Consider the following 20,455-nt stretch of genomic DNA (forward strand, 5'->3'; position numbering starts at 1 on the left):
GAGTTTCAAAGAACATTTATTTCAACACTCTTTAACTGGTTATGTACAGGCACAATGGGGCAGTGGCCGCCTGAGACCCCGAGCCCTCCTGGACCCGCACTGGTCAAGACAGGCCCCGCCCGAAGTGGACCCAGTGACACACACATCCTGCCTGCCTTCTCCCCAGAAACCCGATATAAAACGGTCTAAATTATGCACACACAGCCTGGTTGGCTTACATTATAAATCCGAAGAATTCTGGTTTATTAAGTAGCAGCCAAGAATTACAACGTAAATGAACATCATAGGGCTAATGGTTTATTAAAATCACCATTCGTCATCAATACCAACCGTGGTCAATAATACTATTTTAACCCTTCCTTCTTTGCGCTGGGGTTCAGACTCTTCTCGAAGTCACGTTCGTGAATACCATTTCTAGCGTCATTAACCTTTTCCTTCACCTGAGCCCAAGACTCCATCTGCACCTGGGCCCTAAGCAGCCAGCCCTTTCCCACTTGCCCTGAACTGTTCAGGGAGTTGACCTTCATCCAGACTTTGCAAAACACCCGGCCCCCCATTCCTGCTCCAGGCTCTCCAGGGCTGGGCTCCTCGGAATGGATCTGAACACTCCAGAAGCCATGGGCCTTCCCTGTGCCTCGCACGCTCACTTGCCTACTCCTTACCCTTGTGGAGGTTATGGGAGGAGCCTGCTTGCCTTTCCCTTCTGTACTGTAAAATAGGATTTGCTCTGACATAAAGCAAAAAAGGTAACTGTTAAAATTTACTTTCCCTTTAAGTAACATGTTTCCCCCTCTTATAGGATTAGCAAAATATTTCATGACTACCTACTTAAAAGTTTTCCTTAAATAAAAATGTATGTAAAATTGCTCTAAGAGCCACTGCTCCACAGGTGCTGGTGGGCTAATTCATTAGCACGCGTTCCCCTCCTCTCAGCCATGGAAGGTGGTACTCTAGATGCACCAGTAGTTCAGACAACAATGGTGCCAATTTCTAGGTCTTGCAGAAAACAACTTCCTTCCTGAGAAAGGAAGACTAGTCATGCGCTGGCTGCCATCTCAATGCCATGTAACTAGGAGGCTGCAGGTAGGTGACAGAACTTGTGAGAAAAAAACTCAAACTTTTAAGGTTAATTTGAAAACTGACACCAGATGCTTCCATATAAAATATCCACGTTAATCAAAGAAAAAACACTAACTTCAGTACAAGCAGAGGGAAAAATGGGTTCTACAGAAGTTTAAGTGATACTCTCCAATGCGCTAAACTGGAGAAAGGAGTTTTATGCAAATCAATTTAAAAACTCTTTTTCTACTATTCATCCAATGTCTAAAGCAAAAATTTAAGTTCCGGTATTTGATTTACTCCAAAAAATACTGTAACAGATTTTGTCCTGATAATTCAACAATGGGTCTTGTTTAGATTCACCAGGTTCAGAAACAAGCAAGGCTTCTACCCCACATCCCAGTGACAGAGGGAAGCTGGTCCACGAGCAGCACAAAGTCATTTAATGCAAGGTCAGTCCTCAGTAGCGGTGGCTGTACCAGTCATTGTTGTTGACCTGAAGGAGTTCTGTCACAACCTGCAGGATATTGTAATTGTGTTTCTTCAGCAGCCTGAGGTTCAGCTGCCTGTCACAGAATCCCATTTCAAAGAGATGGGCCATTAGGGCTGCAGTCTGATCTTCAGAAACGATTGGCTGTGTGGAGACAAGAACAGAACATTTTCCGGAGGTCTTTATCCTGTACATTTTTATTATTTGGTGGCTTGAACTGTGGTGCAGCAGGCTAAGCCACAATCTGCAACACTGCCACCCCACATGGCTGCTTCGTTTTTGACACGGCTCCCTGCTAATGAGCCTGGGAAGGCAGAAGATGGTCCAAGTCCTTACGGGAGTGAACCAGCAGACAGTCTCTCACTCACTCTCCCTCTCTATGTAACTGCCTTTCAAATAAATAAATCTTCAAGTTTTATTGCCTTTTTGAGTCTTTCTGGTCTGTCTAAATTTGCTTTTCTTCTGTACGAAACTAAAAAAGAGTCAGGCATAAAACAGCTCGCAAACTATCCTGAGTAGTTTCATTAACCTTTCGGTTTTCTCCCTATAACACAGAAATGGTCCAGGCAAGAAGTTAACATTTACTTACTACCCTTTCTGGGCCAAGACCTGTGGTGGACACATCACCTTCCTAAATCCTCTTAACTACCCCCGCCCTTCTTTAAAATTTTATTTGAAAGATACATTTTACAGAGAAAAAGAAACAAGAGAACAAGATCTTCCATCCACTGATTCACTCCCCATGTGGCCACAAAGGTCAGAGCTGAGCTGATCTGAAGCTGGTGCCAGCAGCTTCTGGATCTCTCCTGTGGGTGCAGGGGCTCAAACACTTGAGCCACCCTCCACTGTTTCCCCAGGGCATTAGCTGGATGGGAAATGGAGCAGCCGGGATATGAACTGGTGGCCATACGGGATGCAGGCACAAGCAGCAGACTGACCTGCTTTACCATCAGGCCAGCCCCCATCCCATTAAAAAACAAACAACAACAACAACAAAACCCCAGCTGTGACTATGTGGGTGGAGTCTCTGCCTGTGACGCCTTCCTCTAAGTTTTTGCAGCCCTCCCTCCTTCTCAGTGGCTGCTTCTGGCCATCCCTTCTGCGTGGACAACATGATTCAATCACATGGCTGCTTACTGTAACTAGTATGCAGCCATTCAAACTGTGATCACGAGATGAAATTTCTGCCCTGTGACACAGATGCTATGCTGCAAAGACTTCAAAGAAAATGGAATTTAAAAAGTTTACTTTGCTGCAATTTTTTAAAAAAATTCAAGCATTTTCAAAATTTTTTTTTTTAAAGATCCACTGCATTCTTAACACCTTTACTGGACATGCCCCAAACTCAACATTATCTAAAATTAAACTCATTGTCTTTCCTCACTAACATATATCCTTCTATCTGCAGATACTCTATTTTTTTTTTAAAGATTTATTTTATTTTTATTACAGTCAGATATACAGAGAGGAGGAGAGACAGAGAGGAAGATCTTCCGTCCAATGATTCACTCCCCAAGTGACTGCAACGGGCCGGTGCACGCCGATCCGATGCTGGGAACCAGGAACCTCTTCCGGGTCTCCCACGCGGGTGCAGGGTCCCAAATCTTTGGGCCGTCCTCGACTGCTTTCCCAGGCCACAAGCAGAAAGCTGGATGGGAATTGGAGCTGCCTGGATTAGAACCGGCGCCCATATGAGATCCCGGGGTGTTCAAGGCGAGGACTTTAGCCACTAGGCCACGCCGCCGGACCCCAGATACTCTTTCTTTTTTTTTTTAAGATTTATTTTATTTTTATTACAAAGTCAGACATACTGAGAGGAGGAGAGATAGAGAGGAAGTGGAGCTGCCGGGATAAGAACCAGCAGCCCAGATACTCTATTTTTTAAAGAATTTTTTAAAAATTCATTTTTTATTGGAAAGGCAGATTTACAGAGAGAAGGAGATACAGAAAGATCTTCCATCCATTGGTTCACTTCCCAAGTAGCCGTAACAGCTTGAGTTGAGCCGACCCGAAGCCAGGAGCCAAGAGCTTTTTCTGAATCTCACACACAGGTGCAGGGTCCCAAGGCTTTGGGCCGTTCTCCACTGCCTGCCCAGGCCACAGGCAGGGAGCTGGATGGGAAGTGGGGCACCTGGACACAAACCAGTGCCCATATGGGATCTAGGCATGTGCAAGGCAAGGACTTTAGCCACTAGGCTATCATGCCGGGCCCCACATACTCTGTTAATGAATGGTAGTACTGACTGCGTGGGCCAGAAACTTGAGGTTTATCCTTCAAGTATTGCCATTTCTATTAACTTTTCCACCTTTTTCTTCTACTTTATCAAATCTCATAAAAATTATTTTGTTTGAAAGTTAAAGAGTCAAAGAGAGTGCCCCGCGCGATAGCGTAATGGTTAAGGTTCTCGCCTTGAACGCACCAGGATCCCATATGGGAGCTGGTTCTAATCCCAGTGGCTCCACTTCCCATCCAGCCCCCTGCTTGTGGCCTGGGAAAGCAGTGGAGAATGGCCCAAAGCTTTGGGATCCTGCACCCGCGTGGGAGACCCAGAAGAGGCTCCTGGCTCCTGGCTTCGGATCGGCGCAGCACTGGCCGTTGTGACCACTTAGGGAGTGAATCATCGGATGGAAGATCTTCCTTTCTTTCTCTCCTCTTCTCTGTACATCTGCCTTTCCAATAAAATACATAAATCTTAAAAGAAAAAAAGACTTAACTCCTCTTACCTGAGGAATAGAACACTTTAAGACTTTGACTTTTTTTTTTTTAAGAGAAATTATCCCGATCTGCTTGTTCACTGTCCAAATGCCTAAAACAATTAGGACTGGACATTAGCCAGGGACTCCAGGCATGTAGCTGGCAGAGACCCAATGACTCAGGACGTCACCTGCCTTCTAGCTCCCAGGGGAGCCTCAGGAGGAAACTGAAATTGCAAGTAGGTCTGGGACTCGATAGCGGGTGCAGGTGTCCCAGGTGGCATTTTAACTGCTGAGTCAAATGAGCACCCTGCTATGGATTTCTTTACTAGCCCCACCAGCCGCCACACTGTGACAGAGATGTTGCTAAAAATAAATTTGATTGTATTAATCAGTTCTTTAAAATCCTACCTGTACTGTGAATACCTGTTTACCTCGCTAGCTTCCTAACAGCCAGTGTCTTTTTACAGCATCTTGCAGGGCCAGCACCTGGAGATTGTTCCTGTCTCTATTTTTTTTTTTTAAGATTTTATTATTATTATTGGAAAGCCGGATATACAGAGAGGAGGAGAGACAGAGAGGAAGATCTTCGAAGCATCCGATGTTTCACTCCCCAAGTGAGCCGCAACGGGCCGGTACGCGCCAATCCGATGCCGGGACCAGGAACCTCTTCCGGGTCTCCCACGCAGGTGCAGGGTCCCAAAGCATTGGGCCGTCCTCTAATGCTTTCCCAGGCCACAAGCAGGGAGCTGGATGGGAAGTGGAGCTGCCGGGATTAGAACCGGCGCCCATATGGGATCCCGGGGCTTTCAAGGCGAGGACTTTAGCCGCTAGGCCCCCTGTCTCTATATTATAGGTCCTCCACAAACATTAGGTCCTCCTCTCATTCCTTAAACAACTTGTCTAAAGTCATATAGTTAGAAAGTGGAGGAGCTGTGTTCTAACCCGAGACTAAATCTGAAGTTCCGGCGCTTTCCACAGTGCCATGTTACTTTACAACCCAGAGAGATGCCATCCGTTTCACTGGTGACTTGGAGGTGAGGCTCCATAAAACGGAGCACATACTGACCTGTGCAGTGACGGGAGGCCCAGCAAACAGGGCCTTGTAGGCAGAAGCAGCAACCGACAGAGCTCCCTTCACCAGTCCTCCAGCAATGCTGCTCCCGTGCTGGTGCCTACAGAGGAAACCCACATTATCTCCTGAACAAAATGCAAACCGTTATCTTCTTACAAGATAACCTGGCTTCTAGTCCTTGAAAAGAAAATATTTCAAGAGTTAAAAAAAAAAAAATCCATGTAAAAGACAACACAATCGTTTTCACCTCATTTTCACAGCTACAAATTTTGGTTTGATGTAGAGCCCAGTTCTACCAGTGCAGAGAATGCAGCACTGCAGTGAACCACCGTTCAGGTGGGCATGCCCACTTCAGTGCTGGCTGAAAGCTGGGATACTGTGGCATACTAGGGTACCGACTGTCTGTCTGCTCACCTCCCACCTCAGAGAAAAGGCCTTGCAAAGGCAACATGAGGACACTGCTGAGGTGACTGGGAGCAGGGAGACAGGTGTGTCTAGGATGCACACTGGGCTTGGCCTGCATGCTTTCTGCCTGGTACTAAGGTGAGGTGAATCACAGGGTACTCCTTTCTTGTCTGGAATGTGAATGCTTTTAAATATCAGCCCAAACCTTGTGTTCATCGTTGCTCCAAAGCTTTTACGTGGAGAAAAGAAAAAAAAACACCTAGCAGGAAACAAGGGTTCTTCTCTGCTCTCTGAGATGGGCACATGCTTCGAGAGGCTCTCTGAAGCAGAAGCAGCTCTGCAATTTCCACCTGCGTCAGAAGAAGAGACTGCACAAGGTCGTTACCTTGAGTGGTCATAGCTCTTCTGTCTGCTGTTTACAAGTCCTGATGAGCCTCTGGGCTCTAAAAGCAAAAGAGCTGTTGGTTAGATGCAGAATCCACAAGCGTCTGGTGCTTCCTAACTCACAGCGGGGTTGCCAGAGGCAGGTGGGAACCAGATCACAGGTTTGAAGCACTTTCAACTTTTTAAACAGCATAAGCAAGCTCTGTGGGTGTTGAAGTGATAAGGGGAAACCATCCAGAACTGTTTATTGACTCAAAAAAGATAACTCAATAACCCTAGCTCACTGATACATCAATTCTTAAGTCCTTTATGTGCAGTGTTGGAGGGAAGCATAAGAAGTGACTTGAGGGTCTACCCACAACTTCACAATGCTACTGTCTTGATTTTGCAGACAAGAAAATAAACCCACGGGTATCATATACTGGCTGAACTGCTGCTGCAAGGCCAGACAGGAAAGGAGGAGCCAGGCTGGGACCACCTGGCTGCTCCAGCCCCAAACCTGTGCTCTTTCCATTACAGCACAATGCTTAGCTCTAGGAGGGCTCATTTCATAAATATTTAATTGTAGAACAGAAATATGAGTTTGAGGGAAGAACACAGGGAGAGTGAAAAGGCAGGTTTCTACCAGCTGCCAAGAACTGCGAAGATGAGCGGGTTGTTTATACCTGGGTTCTGTTAGAAAGGAGCAGGGAAAGGAAATGAGGCCGAGGCTTCTCCTTACCTCCTCGGATCTCCTCAGGGGCAGGAGAGCCTGCTGGGATGGTAACTGGAGAATCTACTCCTAGGCAATCATGATGCTGTACACAGGCGGTGCTCCTTGGAGAAAGACACAATATTTAGAGTGAGTTAAAAAGGCGTCTTCAGCCACAGCGGCGAAACAAGGAAGTACAGCAGAGCAGTGTCAACTTCCACACAGAGGCTTCACCTGTCTCATGGCCCAGGAACAATCAGAAGGCTGTGTCCCATCTGCCCTTCCTCCTGAACCACAGTCAAACTACAAATACTGGTTTGTTCCCCCTCTCCAGATCAAGCGTTGCTGATGAAACGAAAAGTTTAAATCATTTTCTGGAGAGCACTGATTCAGACAGATCCAACACAGAACTGAAAACAGCTTGAATCTGATTTTGTAATGTGTTTTTTTCCATAAAGGAGTTAACTTTCTAATTATAATTAATTATAATTAACTTTCTAATGTTGGGTTAATCTTTAAATTGTGCTATCTTTACACCTATGAGTCATCAGGAGAAGGGTCCAAGGATGTTTTAAAACTGGCTCAAAAGTAAGCAGAGTCTAGAATTAAGGTTGACTAAAACAAGTATTTCTTTAACTTCAGAATCCATAAATACAAATACTAGGAAGTAGAACTTTTCCTCCTAAATTCAGAGTTCACCAAGGGAAACAGTGCCTTCCCAAGCTGCTGAAAACATAGTTTTGAGACTGAACTGGTTCCCTCACTCTTTACTTCACCACAGCTGAATGGGTCTGGATGGTACCTGGGCAGTGCTGGTGGCAACCCCACCACCTCTGGGATCAGGGGCACTGTTTCCAGAGTCTGTGAGGTCACTAGGATGTCAGTGATGGGGTGCTCCTGTGGCTGGTTCTCCCCAGGGAGTGTCTCCCCAGCCTCGACCCTAGGTTCGCCTTCAGCCCCGCGCTCGAGGCCTGGCTGGGACAGTGCAGAGCTGTACATGGAGTCCCCCAGGGGGCGGCTGGTGTCAAAACACTCCGGCAGGATGATGATGTAATCCTCTGAAGAAGCAGAGGATTGACTCTGAACTTCATCTTGGAGCTCATCTTCTTCCTCCTCCTCCCCAACTTCTTCCTCAGCAATGTGGACAATCTCCTCCTTCTCATCTCCAAGTAGTCCCTCTTCAGGCAAGGCCAATTTCACTACAGTATGAAAGAACCAATTTTAAAGTAGACACTAAAAACAGCTCCCAGTGTTATCCCTACTTAGAAAAGCTTTGCTAATCATGCGCTAGAACTATGAACAGTCAGGAAAGGAAAGAAGCAGAGGGAAAGCTCATTGCTGGAACCATACTTGTATTCTAAGTTTGAAGATCAAGCAAAACTAAAGTTCAACAAAATGAGGTAGGCAAAACACCAAGGCTCCCAAGGAGAAGTATGAATTTTGTAACAAGGTGGCCCAGCTGGGTTAGCCTACAGCACCTGCCAGTGAGAGCTCAGAATGGGTATGGGCTGGTCTGAGCTAAGCTGTATCACCTGACAGTAAATGCTCAGACTGGGGCAAGGCCATGCCAGACTGGGCCACAGCATATGCTGGCACAGGCAAGACCAGCAACTGGGAGTGGGCCTGGTAGGGGAATTTCAGGGACTCTTCTGCTAGGCCACTGCTTCCACAGGTGAGCATGAGAGCTGAGACTTGGGGCAGGCCAGGCAGGGATGCAACATCCTTCAGTGTGCATGTAGACTAGGTCTGGGCTAGCCAGGCTAAGCTAGGATACTGACCCACTGGCATATGAGAGAGCCAGGGTGAGTGACAAGCCACCCATGCTAGGATAGCACTTGGGACTGGGTGCAAATCGTGTAGGCTGGATTGCAGCATGCCCTGGCAAGCGCCAAGATCCAGGGCTGGGAGTGGGCCTAACAGGGGAACCGTGGGCATTCCCTTGCTAGGCTGCAGCTCCAGCTGGTTGAGTACAAGAGCCAGGGCTGGGGGCAGGCCAGGCATACATACATATGGACCAGGTCTGAGAGTGGATTGGCTGAACTAAGTTGCAGCACTCGGTGCGCATGACAGCCAGGTGTAATGCAGGACGGGCTGGGCAAAAACTGAGACTGGCAGCAGGCCTGGTGTGTTGCAGAGGGTCACCTCAACTAGGCTGCAGCACCCACTCACTGGTGTGGAGGACCAGGCCTGTGGTGGGTTGGGTTGGGAGTTGGTTCATGTGAGAGAGGGGGCTGGGGGCAGGATTGACAAGACTAGTATGTGTGTTGCCTGGTGCAAGTGACATACTGAATGTGACCCTGCACTAGCTGATGCACACAAAAGTCAAATCTGAGGTCACCCCAAGGAAGGTATCGTGGGGGAATTCTTCAAACCAACTGCTGAACTCACACCCTGGCCACAGGGAAAATCACAGGATATGTGGTTTCACCTTGAAGTGTAAATACTGGGATTGGGCCTCCTCAATTGCCAATGCCCATGCAGCGGTCACAGCATCTCCAGATGCACATGGGGATATGATTGCCAGTTCATCTAACCTTCTCAGAGGATGGAAAGCGAAACAGACTGGACAACTGTCCTGGCCACACTTTGTGTCTGTGGCTGCACTGAGGTGGAATTGGTCAGCCAATAGACCTTGAGAAGATTTTCTCAACCCGGTGCAATGAAGCAAACAATTTAAAACTATCAACACCACTGAAGTGGCACCCTCGGAACATTTTTCCCCACATCGGGGTCTCTAAGGCATCATAAAATGACTGTGGTGCTGATGTAGTTTGACAGTAAGGAGCAGCCCCATCCACTGCCACACTTCAGACACAGAAAAAAAAAAAAAAAGAAACATATAAACATGTATCCCACCCACCTTCCTCCATACTTCGACTCTCCCAACCCTAATCAGAGGCCCACGTGAGCATGTATTCCTCTCAATTGTGAACAATAAGGATAAAAATAAAAAATTAAATAAACCAAAAAAACAAGGTGGCCTAATTCCTTCTTCTTTCCATAGGATAGTTAACACACTTACATAGAGTTTAAATAAAAGCTTACATATTAGCTCAAAAGGCTATATAAAAAACTTCATTATAATAGAGATTTCCCCATAGATTTGTGCATATATATTTAGAGATTTATTTTGAAAGTCAGAGAGATTTTCCATCAGCTGGTTCACTTCCCAGATGGTCAAGGGTCAGTGCTGGGCCAAGCCAAAACTAGGAGCTTCATCCAGGCCTCCCACTTGCGCAGGAAGGGACCCAAACGCTTGGGTCATCTGCTGCTGCTCTTCCCATTCCATCAGCAGGGAGCTGGATCAGAAGTAGAGCAGCAGAGACTCACACTGGTGCCAACATGTGATGCCAGTGTTGCAGGTGGAGGCTTCACCCAGTATGCCAAAATGCTGGCAATCTCCCTGTATTTTTTCAGTTCTCAAAATATATGGCACTGGTTCTACCCTCTCTGATATTTAGAGATTTGTGTTAAGAGGTGATTAGCATATCAGAATTTTTTTTTTCTCCCAATCTTGTCTGAAACTGGCCCAATGCATATTAGAGTTTAATCTTGATAAACATCATTTGGTCCTCCTCCTTCTCCCTTCTATTTTCTGGACTGCTGACCTTGGAGAAAACAGACAACTCCGCTGCCCCGGGAATCGCTGCAGAGGAGCTCCAGCAGCTCCAGGGCGCCTCCTGCAGAACACAGGCAATGCAGCTGGCCACAGTCTCTGTGCAAGGAAGCTCTAATGCGGGCCTTGAGAAAGTACTAACATGAGGCACGGTGATGTTTTTGCTCTTGCTACTTTAATTGAAATGATCAGGACATATATACAGAGATAAGGGGAATGTCCAGCCTCTGGGCTAAATTAATTTGGTGTGACCCTGGCCAAGGAAACTGCAGGCGGGGGTAGATTTTGGGTCCCTGCTGCCCAAATGGGAGACAAGGATGGAATTTCAGGCCCCTGGCTTTGGCCTGGCACAGCCTAGGCCTTTGTGGCCACCTGTAGAGTGAACCAGAAGATGGAACACTTTTTTCTCACAAATGTCAGTGGACACAAGCCTGCTAGCTACCCAGACCTGCAGGCCCTAAGTCAGGTGCCACTCTGCTAGGTGGGAGCAAGGAGGACACTCACACTGCAAGGGCTTCTGTCTACAGGGCGGGCTGTGGTCTGGCGCAGCATCCAAGGTGAGGGACCGGATGACAGTCTCACACACAAACTGGGTCCCACTCAGGTCTTCCTCTGCTTCTTCCACTGAAGCAATGTTCTCCAACTTCCTCTTTGTGGACACTGTGGGATCTGAAAGAGACGTGCACCTTGTCTGTGCTCCCAGTTGAAGAGTGTTCAGCAGTCAGTGCTCAAGGTGCAGTGAAGCAGGGAACAACCGCTATATGTGCCATGAGATGGTGGTGGGGCAGGGGAGATCCTCAAAAAGGGGATGCCAAGGGAAAGAAACCCAGTGCTGTGCAAAGCTCAGGTCAGTAAGGAGCAGACACGAAGGGTGTGGCGCACAACGGGAACATGCAAATACTTTATAATTTTTTAACCCCTTACCAGGAAGTGCTTTAAGTCCCGCCCCTTCACTCTCTTCCTGTATCTGCCCCAAGCCTGGCTTCTCTATTAAAGGACTGTCATGTGGCAGAGGAGACATGCAGGGAGTCATATCTGGAGAAGGAAGACAGGAGAACCATCAACTGAGAGGAAGCATCCACAGACAGGCTCCAGGAGCAGTAGGCCCAGGCTTCGGAACCCCTGTAGAGCTCAAATACACAGGGATGCTTCCACACCCACTAGAAAGGGTTTCTCCACACCGCCAGGTGTGCAGTCACCTCAGACAGATCCAACAAGGCAGGAAGGATCCTAAACACTGTGGCCAAATAAAAATGATCAAAAGGAGAAAAACAGAAAAGGTCTTTTTCTGGTGGGGAAGTCTTACACAACCTTGTCCCACTGCTTCTGACAGACAACAGGGAACGAAGGCAAGCAGACCTGTGGGTGCAGCTGACCACTCTGGGAGGAAATCCCTGCTGTTTTCTCAGAATAAAGCACAAACTGCTACAGTCTAGGCTGTAGTGCTTCTGTGCTTGTTAACAAGCAAGCGAACCGAGTGACATTCTTACCTACAGGGGTGTTGTGGGGCACTCGCTCCAACTCTTGAACAATGTTTATATCCAACAGTTCGAAGGACAGCAGGTCCTGGGGGAATAAACAAACAAACAAAATAAATAAATAAAGATAGGTGCTGGGGGACTTGCAGTACACACTGCAGCATGCTCTGTCCTCACAGGATCCTGCGGGCTACTTCGATAGCATCTGGGATTCAACTCAGTTTGAATTCATGCCTCTCCCTAGCCAAGTACACACACAAGTGGAATTCAGTGGGAATCAGTTCTGCAAATGACTGAATGGCAGCAAAGAGAAAATGCAGGGTAAAGGTGAACTAGACAGGCTGAAAGGAAGCTGTAGGGAAGCACAGGACAAGGTTCCCAATGCAAAGAGGAAACCTTAGCTTAGAAATCTGTTCCCTGTACATATGAAAGCCATGAAACAGGTCCTCTTTATAGAAATTCAAAAAATGCTTCCATGGCTGATTTCTTCAATAAGGTAAAAACTCCTTCCCCGAAAGCTCTTTCTGAACCCCGTCCTCAAGGTGCTGAATCTGCCACCTGAGCAGTCAGAAGGTCCACAGATGGGATGTACAGCTCCCTCTCGTTGGCAACATTCTTTGTCTTCTGTGTGATGCATGGTCCTGTCCCTTCGGCCTGTTCTGTCGCTGAGCCGAGCTGACTTTCTTCTTTACCCAGAAGAAAAGCCTCCTGTAGACACAAACCATCGGGACACATTTCAGACTCAAGAGGGAAACTGACAACGGATTCCCCACAAACATAAGGCGCTGCTGTATCTTCACATTTTTTATTTATTGTTTTTAAATGCTGACTTATTTATTCACTCCCCAATAACTACAATGGCTGACGCTGGGTCAGGAGCCCGGAACTCACCTAGTTCTCCCACATAAGTGGCGGGGCCCCATGTATGTGGGCCATCTTCTCCTGCTCTCCTAGGTACATTGGCAGAGGGATAGATGGGAAATGGGGCAGCCAGGTCTTAAACCGCTCCTCATCTGGGATACCAACACTGCAGGCCATGGCTTAACGCACTGTACAACAATGCCAGCCCTGAGAAAGAGATCTTTTTCTAGTTCACTCCTAAAATGTCTGTAATAGTGAGGGTTGAGTTAGGCTGATGTCAGAAGCCCAGAACTCAATTCTGGTCCTCTACATGGGTGGCAGGGGCCTAAGCAGTGAGCCACATTCTGTTGCTTTCCATAATGCATTAGTAGGAAGCTAGATAGGAAGAGGCAGCAGTTCAAATTCAAACCCAACAGCATTCTAAAAGCAGATGTGTGCAACCCAAGCAGCAGCTTAACCCACTATACTACCATGTCAGTCCCTTCTACATATTTAAAAAAAGAAAAACAACAAAACTTTTTGCTCTGCTTGTATGAAGAACAGCAAAGATGGATCCACAATATTTAATTTGTTTGGATAACGATTACAGATAAACAGGTAGACTTCACGTACATGTGCCAATACGTTTTGCATACAGTTGACATTTGAGTACATCAATCCTATCTTATCTACACTCTAGTTCATCTACATTTTATCTTGATATTTTAGATTTACAGAAAAGTTGCAATAATCACAATATAGAGTTCATATATTTGTTCAATCAGCTTTCCCCAATGACAACTTAAATTATAGAATATAACAATTTAAATCAAGAAACTAACACTGGGCAAAAAAACCTCAGCAGTAAACAGTACGTCCTGTGAATACTGAGAAATAACGTTACAAAAACAAAAACAAAACAAATAAAACAATAAAAAAACACCCAAAAGCCTCCTGGAGGCTGGCACTGTGGGCTGGCAGTGGAGGCCGCCTCCTGAAAATGCCGCATCGAAGTGCTGGCTGCTCGGCTCTCCAATGATGGGGCTGCAGAAGCAGCGGATAGGACCAGGGCCACGAGCAGGACAGCCTGCCCTTCTTTCTCTCGTGTGGTACGCTGTTTTAGACACAAAAGCCATACTGTCGCCACCAAATCCTAAGCATTTTTAAATAAAGCCCTGGATGACCAGGCCAGATAGCAGCATGCAACTATGTACCGGGGAGAAGAAGGCAACCTTTCACGATTTCTGAAAGAATGACTGGTTGTGGGCGGGGGGAGGATGTTGTACCTAACTCTGGGTGCGTGCCTTCAGGTACGAGGCCACAACCTGTCCACACTCACCTCCTGCTGGCAGCTGAGCTCATCGGCTTTGCCTGCACACACCAAGCCCTGTGCAGTGGTATCAGGGCTCTCTGTAGAAGGGAAAGGGTCCACTATGATACTGCACCAGACCCGTGGTCCAAACTGCTGGCCTTTGTGAGAAAGACGCCAGTGGGAAGTGTACATTCCCTCCAGGGCTGGGGCGATGAACTCAACAGACACAACTCCGACATGGCCAGCCTTCAGGCAGGGAACTAAAACATCCTTGTTTTCTGCAGAGGCCAAAGTCAGGTTTCCCCACATGAACTTGAGCTGAAAAGAACAGTGACCCAGAGAAGATGGTCAGCTAAGTGCTTGGTCACTCCCTCCCTCCTCTTCACTTTCTGTGGGGGAAAATACCTTTGTGTCTGTGCTCCACTTTACATTTCCTGTATTCTTCATCCTCCAGTGTTTAATAAACTTGGTTCCTGGCTGAAGGTGAGTTCCATCAGGCAGATTCTCATCCACAAAGGCTGCACTGAGTGTTGGCATCACTGGGGCACAGGGCTGCAAGGGGAGCCTGAACAGAAAGGCAGACGCTCAGTCACTTGCTATTGGATGTGAGGGCTTCTGAGTATCCCACCCCACAACTAGAGATGATTACCAACATAGCTGCTATAAAATTAATACTAATTAGGGTCTGGCGCAGTGGCCTAGCGGCCTTGAACGCATCGAGATCCCATATGGGTGCCGGTTCTAATGCTGGCAGCCCTGTTTCCCATCCAGCTCCCTGCATGTGTCCTGGGAAAGCAGTCGAGGACGGCTCAAAGCCTTGGGACCCTGCACCTGCATGGGAGACCTGGAGGAAGTTCCTGGCTCCTGGCTTCGGATCGGCGCAGCACTGGCCGCTGTGGTCACTTAGGGAGTGAATCCTCGGATGGAAGATAGTTCTGTCTCTCCTTCTCTCTGTATATCTGACTTTGCAGTAAAAATAAATAAATCTTCAAAAAAAAATTATACTTATGAGACTTCACTGCTTAAGCCTTCACTGTAAGTGCTGTCATCCCATATGGATGCTAGTTCATGTCCTAGCTGCTCCACTTCTCATCAGGCTCTCTGCTTCTGGCCTGGGAAAGCAGAATATGGTCTCTGCACCTGAATTGGGAGACCTGGAGGAAGTTCCTGGCTTTAGTCTGGCTCAGCTCCACCACTGTGGCCATGTGGGAAGTGAACCAGAGGAAGGAAGTTCTTTGTCTTTCCTTCCTATAAATCTGCCTTAAACTTTATTTACTTCAAAGATTTATTTTTTTTATTAGAAAGTTGGATATGCAGAAAGGAGAGACAGAAAGGAAGCTCTTCCATCCAATGGTTTACTCCCCAAGCAGCCACAATGGCCAGGGCTGCACTGATCTAAAGCCAGGAGCCAAGAGCCTCTTCCAGGACTCTCACACGCAGGAACAGGGTCCCAAGACTTTGGGCCGCCCTCGACTGCTTTCCCAGGCCACAAGTAGGGAGCTGGATGGGAAGCAGGGCCACCAGGACATGAACCGCACCAATATAGGATCCCGGCGTGGTCAAGGCGAGGACTTTAGCCACTTGGCTACCACACTGGGCCCGGATTTATTTATTTTTATTGGAAAGGCAGATTTACAAAGATAAAGAAACACAGAGAGAGAAAGATCTTCCATCCACTTGTTTACTCCCTAAGTAGCCACAACAGATGGAGTTGAGCTGACCCGAAGCCAAGGAGTCAGGAGCTCTTTCCAGGTCTCTCACACAGGTGCAGGGTCCCAAGGCTTTGGGCTGTCCTCTAATGCTTTTCCAGGACACACGCAGGGTGCTGGAATGGCAAGTGGAGTAGCAGGGAAACAAAATGATGCCGGAGTAGGGAAGGTGAAGATTTAGTCATCGAGCCATTGTGCTGGGCCCAAAAAGAAAAAAAAAAATATCAACAAAACAGAATGGATATGTCCTAAGTGAAAAAGTCACTGTGAGGATAATTAAAAGGTTACACAAATATAAAAAAATTAGAGAGTAAGGTCCTCTTAAAACATTTGTTTGAGGGCTGGTTCTATGGTACAAAAAGTTAAACCACCTCTCGCAAGGCTGGCATCCCAGAGCAGTGCATTGGTTTCAGTTCAGGGTGCTCTGCTTCTGCTGCAGCTCCCTGTACTGTGTCTGGGAAGGAGTGGGAATGATGGCAAGTACTCAGGAGACCTGGAGTTCCAGGCTCCCGGCTTTCGCCTGACCCAGCCCTGGCCACTGCAGCCACTTGGGCAGTGAACTAGTGAATGGGAACGTCTACAAATGTCTGCGCTGTCACTCTACTTTTCAAATAAATAAATCTTTAGCTTTGCTGGATTTGTCTTTTTGAAGGATGCAACAAAGCCAGAGCCACACCACCCTTTAGTGCAGCTGTGATCAGAGAACAGACTGTTTGACAGGAAGGGGGGTAGGGTGTTGATGGCTGCCAATACACTAAGGCTATAGTTTTGTTAAACTGGACCTCAAGTCTTGGCACCCACCCCAGCCCTGGGCTTACATCAAGGGGTGAGACTGCAACAAGCTCTCAGGTCGGCCCAGAGGAGACTTGGGGCTCTGGAGTCCATGGATTGAGTTCCACAGATGAATCTTCCTGTGGAGTTTAAGCTGCTTTTTCAGTTCCTTGACTTCTGCTTTACGCTGTTTCTTCTCAGCTCGCAATCTTTGCTTTTCTGCTTTAAGAAAGTTCTTATCTACCTGTTTCTGAAGCCTGTAAGACAACAATTGAAATTCTCAAAAACAAATAAAAAACATCACAAATTTTGAAGTTATGTGGAGCCACCTGCAGCCACCATCGGGGTCGGCTTCTACTTTAGCTTCATAATTCCTGTTACAGTTGTCATCTCTATTTCATTAGCTTTGGATAATGGCCTTCGTTTTGCACATCCACTGAAGATGGGCAGAACTGAGAAAGCTAGCTGTAGTGCTTTGACACTACACATTGACAACAGTGGCTTATGTCTCCAGGACCAACAGGCCAACCAGCAGCCTCGTCTCACCTGATTTGTTCCAGGGCGGCAGGAAGCCGAGGAGTAGAACACTTTGAGTGGGAGAGTGGTTCAGAGGAACTCACAACAGGTCTCCTCAACTTCAGCAGGACATGGTTAGTGTCATGGGCGTATGACCCTGCTTCACAGTCTTCGCAGATGTTATAGGACGGGCAGAGGCTGTGGGGAAGCAAAGGCCCAGGGCAGAATGGCAGAGCAGGAAGCACCCGAGGGGGTAGATACCAGACCAGACTCCTCCACTGGCTTCATATCCCCTTGGCAGTAAGCCTAGGATGTCACCCAACCATGGCATGTTTCACTAATAAGGTTAACAATACTTAACCTTGTACTTATTTCCAAGGGCGATCCATGAGGACAAAATATGAGAACATTTGGAACAAATGAGGAGTTACTCTTATTGATACAGTTTTGTTTTCTGGAGTATGATGTTGTCTAGTTCTGTTAATACAAATGTGTATCTGAACACAAAAATCTGAACAGTTGCCCCTTAAATCACACAATGGCTTCTGCTTCCAATTCAGAGCTACTAGACCCAATGCTTCGAAGCAGAGCATGCCCGTGGTCTCCCGCCACCTATCCAAGGGCCACGAAGGTCACTGTGGGAAGGTCTGCCAACAGCCAGCTGGCTGCATGTGCCTGCTTACCTACACTGGTAGCGCACACCAATGATCCTTCTTTGGCAGTTACTGCAAGCCATATGCCAGCTGAACTGATTTTCTGGTAAAAATGGTGTTTCCTCTGAAACAGGTATTGAGACTTCTGACGAACAGGAAGCCAAGGAAGGGTTCTGAAGGACAAGCTTCTCATATAATCTCTGCTCAAGCTTCTCAACTGTTTCTTTAACCACTTGTTCTCTGAACTAGAAGGTAGAGCAGAAAGTTGGGGAAAAAAACTTAGCTCCAATATTGGAAAAAGATGTAGAGACAGCACCAAATCTGAAACCTCACCTTTTCTGTTGTAACAGAAGAACACAATAAAGTAACGGCTACTGAATGAACACACAGAGATATAGCGGAAGAAGGCCTATTCTTCCCATAGATAAACTGATTCAGAAAAGCAATCAGAAAGTAAGTTCTTCCCCTTACATATTCAGAACCCAATTCCCTTTCTCTCAGAGCCTTATGACAAAGGCTAAGTCCTTGCCTGGAGCGGCTCTAAGTACAGAAGTAATCAAGTGCCACTCTTCGCCTGCACCTGTGGCAGCATCACATAGATGTGGCTTTCTATCACACTCCAATGGTGCCAACTGTGCTGCTATAAAACCGAAACCCGAGAGAACACTCACAGTCTCCAGGTAGCTTGTGAACCAGTCTGGGGGCTTGTCTTCAGGCTGGTGCGCATCGCACGGAGCAAGCGGAAATGACTGTAAGAAAACACAATCTAAGATTTTGTAGATTCGTTTTTCCATTTAGAATAACTGCCCTGAAGTATATTATTTTCAGGTGTCTCCTGTCAAGTTACACAAACTTCTGGTTAAAAAAGGGTCACAGTATGAGAGAATATAAAGCCAAAACAGCTCCTATGCTACCCTGTTCTCTAGAGGTAAACCACTGTTATCCGACTTGAACATTACGGACAAGAACAGTCACAGTAACTCCTAAATCTTTAATGATGTGCACATTTAGATCAAAGACAGACGTAGAAACAGGAAACTGGGCAGAGATGTCCATCCCATTCTCACCTGTGCTGCAGGAGTCTCTGAGTTCTTTGTGTCTGATCCCGAGACTCTCAGCAGGGAAGGACGATGTGCAAGTGGCTTCTTTCCCGCCTGCGGAACTACTCGTTTTTCCGCCACGACTGGAAGTGAGGTTTCCTCTACAACATGGTATCCCTCGTGGACTTGCATTTGCAGTTGATTCCCCTGCTTCACCGCCATCTGAGAGCGTGGTGTGAAACAGAAATGCCCTGGGTGAGTCTGTTTCCAAATGTTTCAAAGAGACCCAGCAGAAGAGTGTGGAGAGACAAGCTGGAATGTGATTTGCTTGCTTTATTACAGCAAAACCACAAAACATAAACAAACATGAATACCTAGTCTGCTGAGCTTATTATTAAAGCCACAGAAGTAGATAATGAGCACAGCAATTTACTAGGTGAGTTTTTTTTTAATGTATTAATTGGGTTTCTATTTTCCTGTCTAATTTGTTTTTACATCAGACTCTATCGTCCAAAAAAACTCAATCCCAGACTACCAGAACTGGAGAAACTAAAAAGTTATATCCTGTAACTGTTTGCTTTTCCACTAAAAATAGGAAAGTAAGTGTAAATGGTTAAGTTTTTGTTTGTTTTTCTGAAGAGCACCTTCCCATTTTGAGAAGATTTTGGCATTTCAGTGTTCAAGAAAATAAGAGTTCTAGCTCCCCTATCAACTTACTGTCAGCCGCAACCTTTCTTTTAATCTGCATTATGCACCAGACGTCAAGATTGTACGGGATAAGTTAGTTAGCTTGGCTGCAGTAGTCATTTCACAATGTACATGTGTACCGAAACATCACTTTGGATACCTTCAGTGTAATTAGTTTCTGTAAGGAACTCTCCTAAACAACAGGCATTTCACGACCCAAAAGTATGAGAGCTATTACTCTAGGTCAACACTTTTTTTTTTTTTTAAAGAACCACCTATGTATTGTAGGCTTGCTGATCACAGCACTTCTGTAACTGCCACGGCAGCACACACAAAAAAGCCACGAACAATAAAAATATGGCCATGGCTGTAGTCCAATGAGACTGTTACTTACAAAAACAGACAGGCAGTCCACTGGTTATATATTGTTGACCCTTATTCTAGACAATAAACTACCAGAAAATTTGGAGTGAAAACTTGCAATAGTCTTGAAAAAGCAAAATTGTTCAAAAAGCGATTTACTTATGTAGAACTAGACAAGAGTTTAAAGGCTCCAAACATAAAAGAAACTACAAGGCAATGGAATGTTGTTTACCATGAGCAATACAGGCAATAAAACATGTCAAAATATATCCATGGGATCTTAAGAGAAAATGGGTCCTGGCACTGTAGCTTAGTGGCTAAAGTCCTCGCCTTGCACACACTAGGATCCTATATGGGTGTCGGTTCGTACCCTGGCTGCTCCACTTGCCTTCCAGCTCCCTGCTTGTGGCCTGAGAAAGCATTAGAGGATGGCCCAAAGCCTTGGGACCCAACACCTGCCTGTGAGATTTGGAAGATGCCCCTGGCTCCCGGCTTTGGATTGGCTCAGATCCGGCCATTGTGGCCACTTGGGGAATGAACCAGTGTGCGGAAGATCTTTCTGTCTCTCCTCTCTGTAAATCCAACTTTCCATAAAAAAAGAAAATCAATGGGGGCCTTATGGTGTAGTGCATAAAGTGAGGCCTGCGGCACTGGTATCCCACCAAGCTGCCA

General features: G+C 46.6%; 1 protein-coding gene across 3 annotated transcripts in view; it reads right to left on the reverse strand.

Annotated features, from left to right (window-relative positions):
• Window positions 1-214: 214 nt before the first annotated feature.
• NBR1 (NBR1 autophagy cargo receptor) overlaps window positions 215-20,455 on the reverse strand; it is a 30,994-nt gene continuing 10,753 nt past the window's right edge. For 2 of the 3 annotated variants that reach the window (XM_058675363.1, XM_004597336.4), the window contains exons 6-21: window positions 18,761-18,955; window positions 18,365-18,442; window positions 17,724-17,938; window positions 17,071-17,238; window positions 16,572-16,781; window positions 14,450-14,609; window positions 14,072-14,362; window positions 12,451-12,600; window positions 11,905-11,980; window positions 11,339-11,449; window positions 10,919-11,083; window positions 7,601-7,997; window positions 6,829-6,923; window positions 6,109-6,166; window positions 5,313-5,418; window positions 215-1,693 (exon numbers count right to left, since the gene is read on the reverse strand). In XM_058675363.1, coding sequence (XP_058531346.1) covers window positions 1,520-1,693; window positions 5,313-5,418; window positions 6,109-6,166; window positions 6,829-6,923; window positions 7,601-7,997; window positions 10,919-11,083; window positions 11,339-11,449; window positions 11,905-11,980; window positions 12,451-12,600; window positions 14,072-14,362; window positions 14,450-14,609; window positions 16,572-16,781; window positions 17,071-17,238; window positions 17,724-17,938; window positions 18,365-18,442; window positions 18,761-18,955 — 2,649 coding nt within the window. In that variant the 3' untranslated portion in view covers window positions 215-1,519. The remainder of the gene's footprint in view (window positions 1,694-5,312; window positions 5,419-6,108; window positions 6,167-6,828; window positions 6,924-7,600; window positions 7,998-10,918; window positions 11,084-11,338; window positions 11,450-11,904; window positions 11,981-12,450; window positions 12,601-14,071; window positions 14,363-14,449; window positions 14,610-16,571; window positions 16,782-17,070; window positions 17,239-17,723; window positions 17,939-18,364; window positions 18,443-18,760; window positions 18,956-20,455) is intronic. The other variant, XM_058675364.1, reaches the window with a different exon arrangement.

Source organism: Ochotona princeps, chromosome 17 (assembly GCF_030435755.1).
Source record: "Ochotona princeps isolate mOchPri1 chromosome 17, mOchPri1.hap1, whole genome shotgun sequence".
In the NCBI taxonomy this organism is placed as follows: Eukaryota; Metazoa; Chordata; class Mammalia; order Lagomorpha; family Ochotonidae; genus Ochotona; species Ochotona princeps.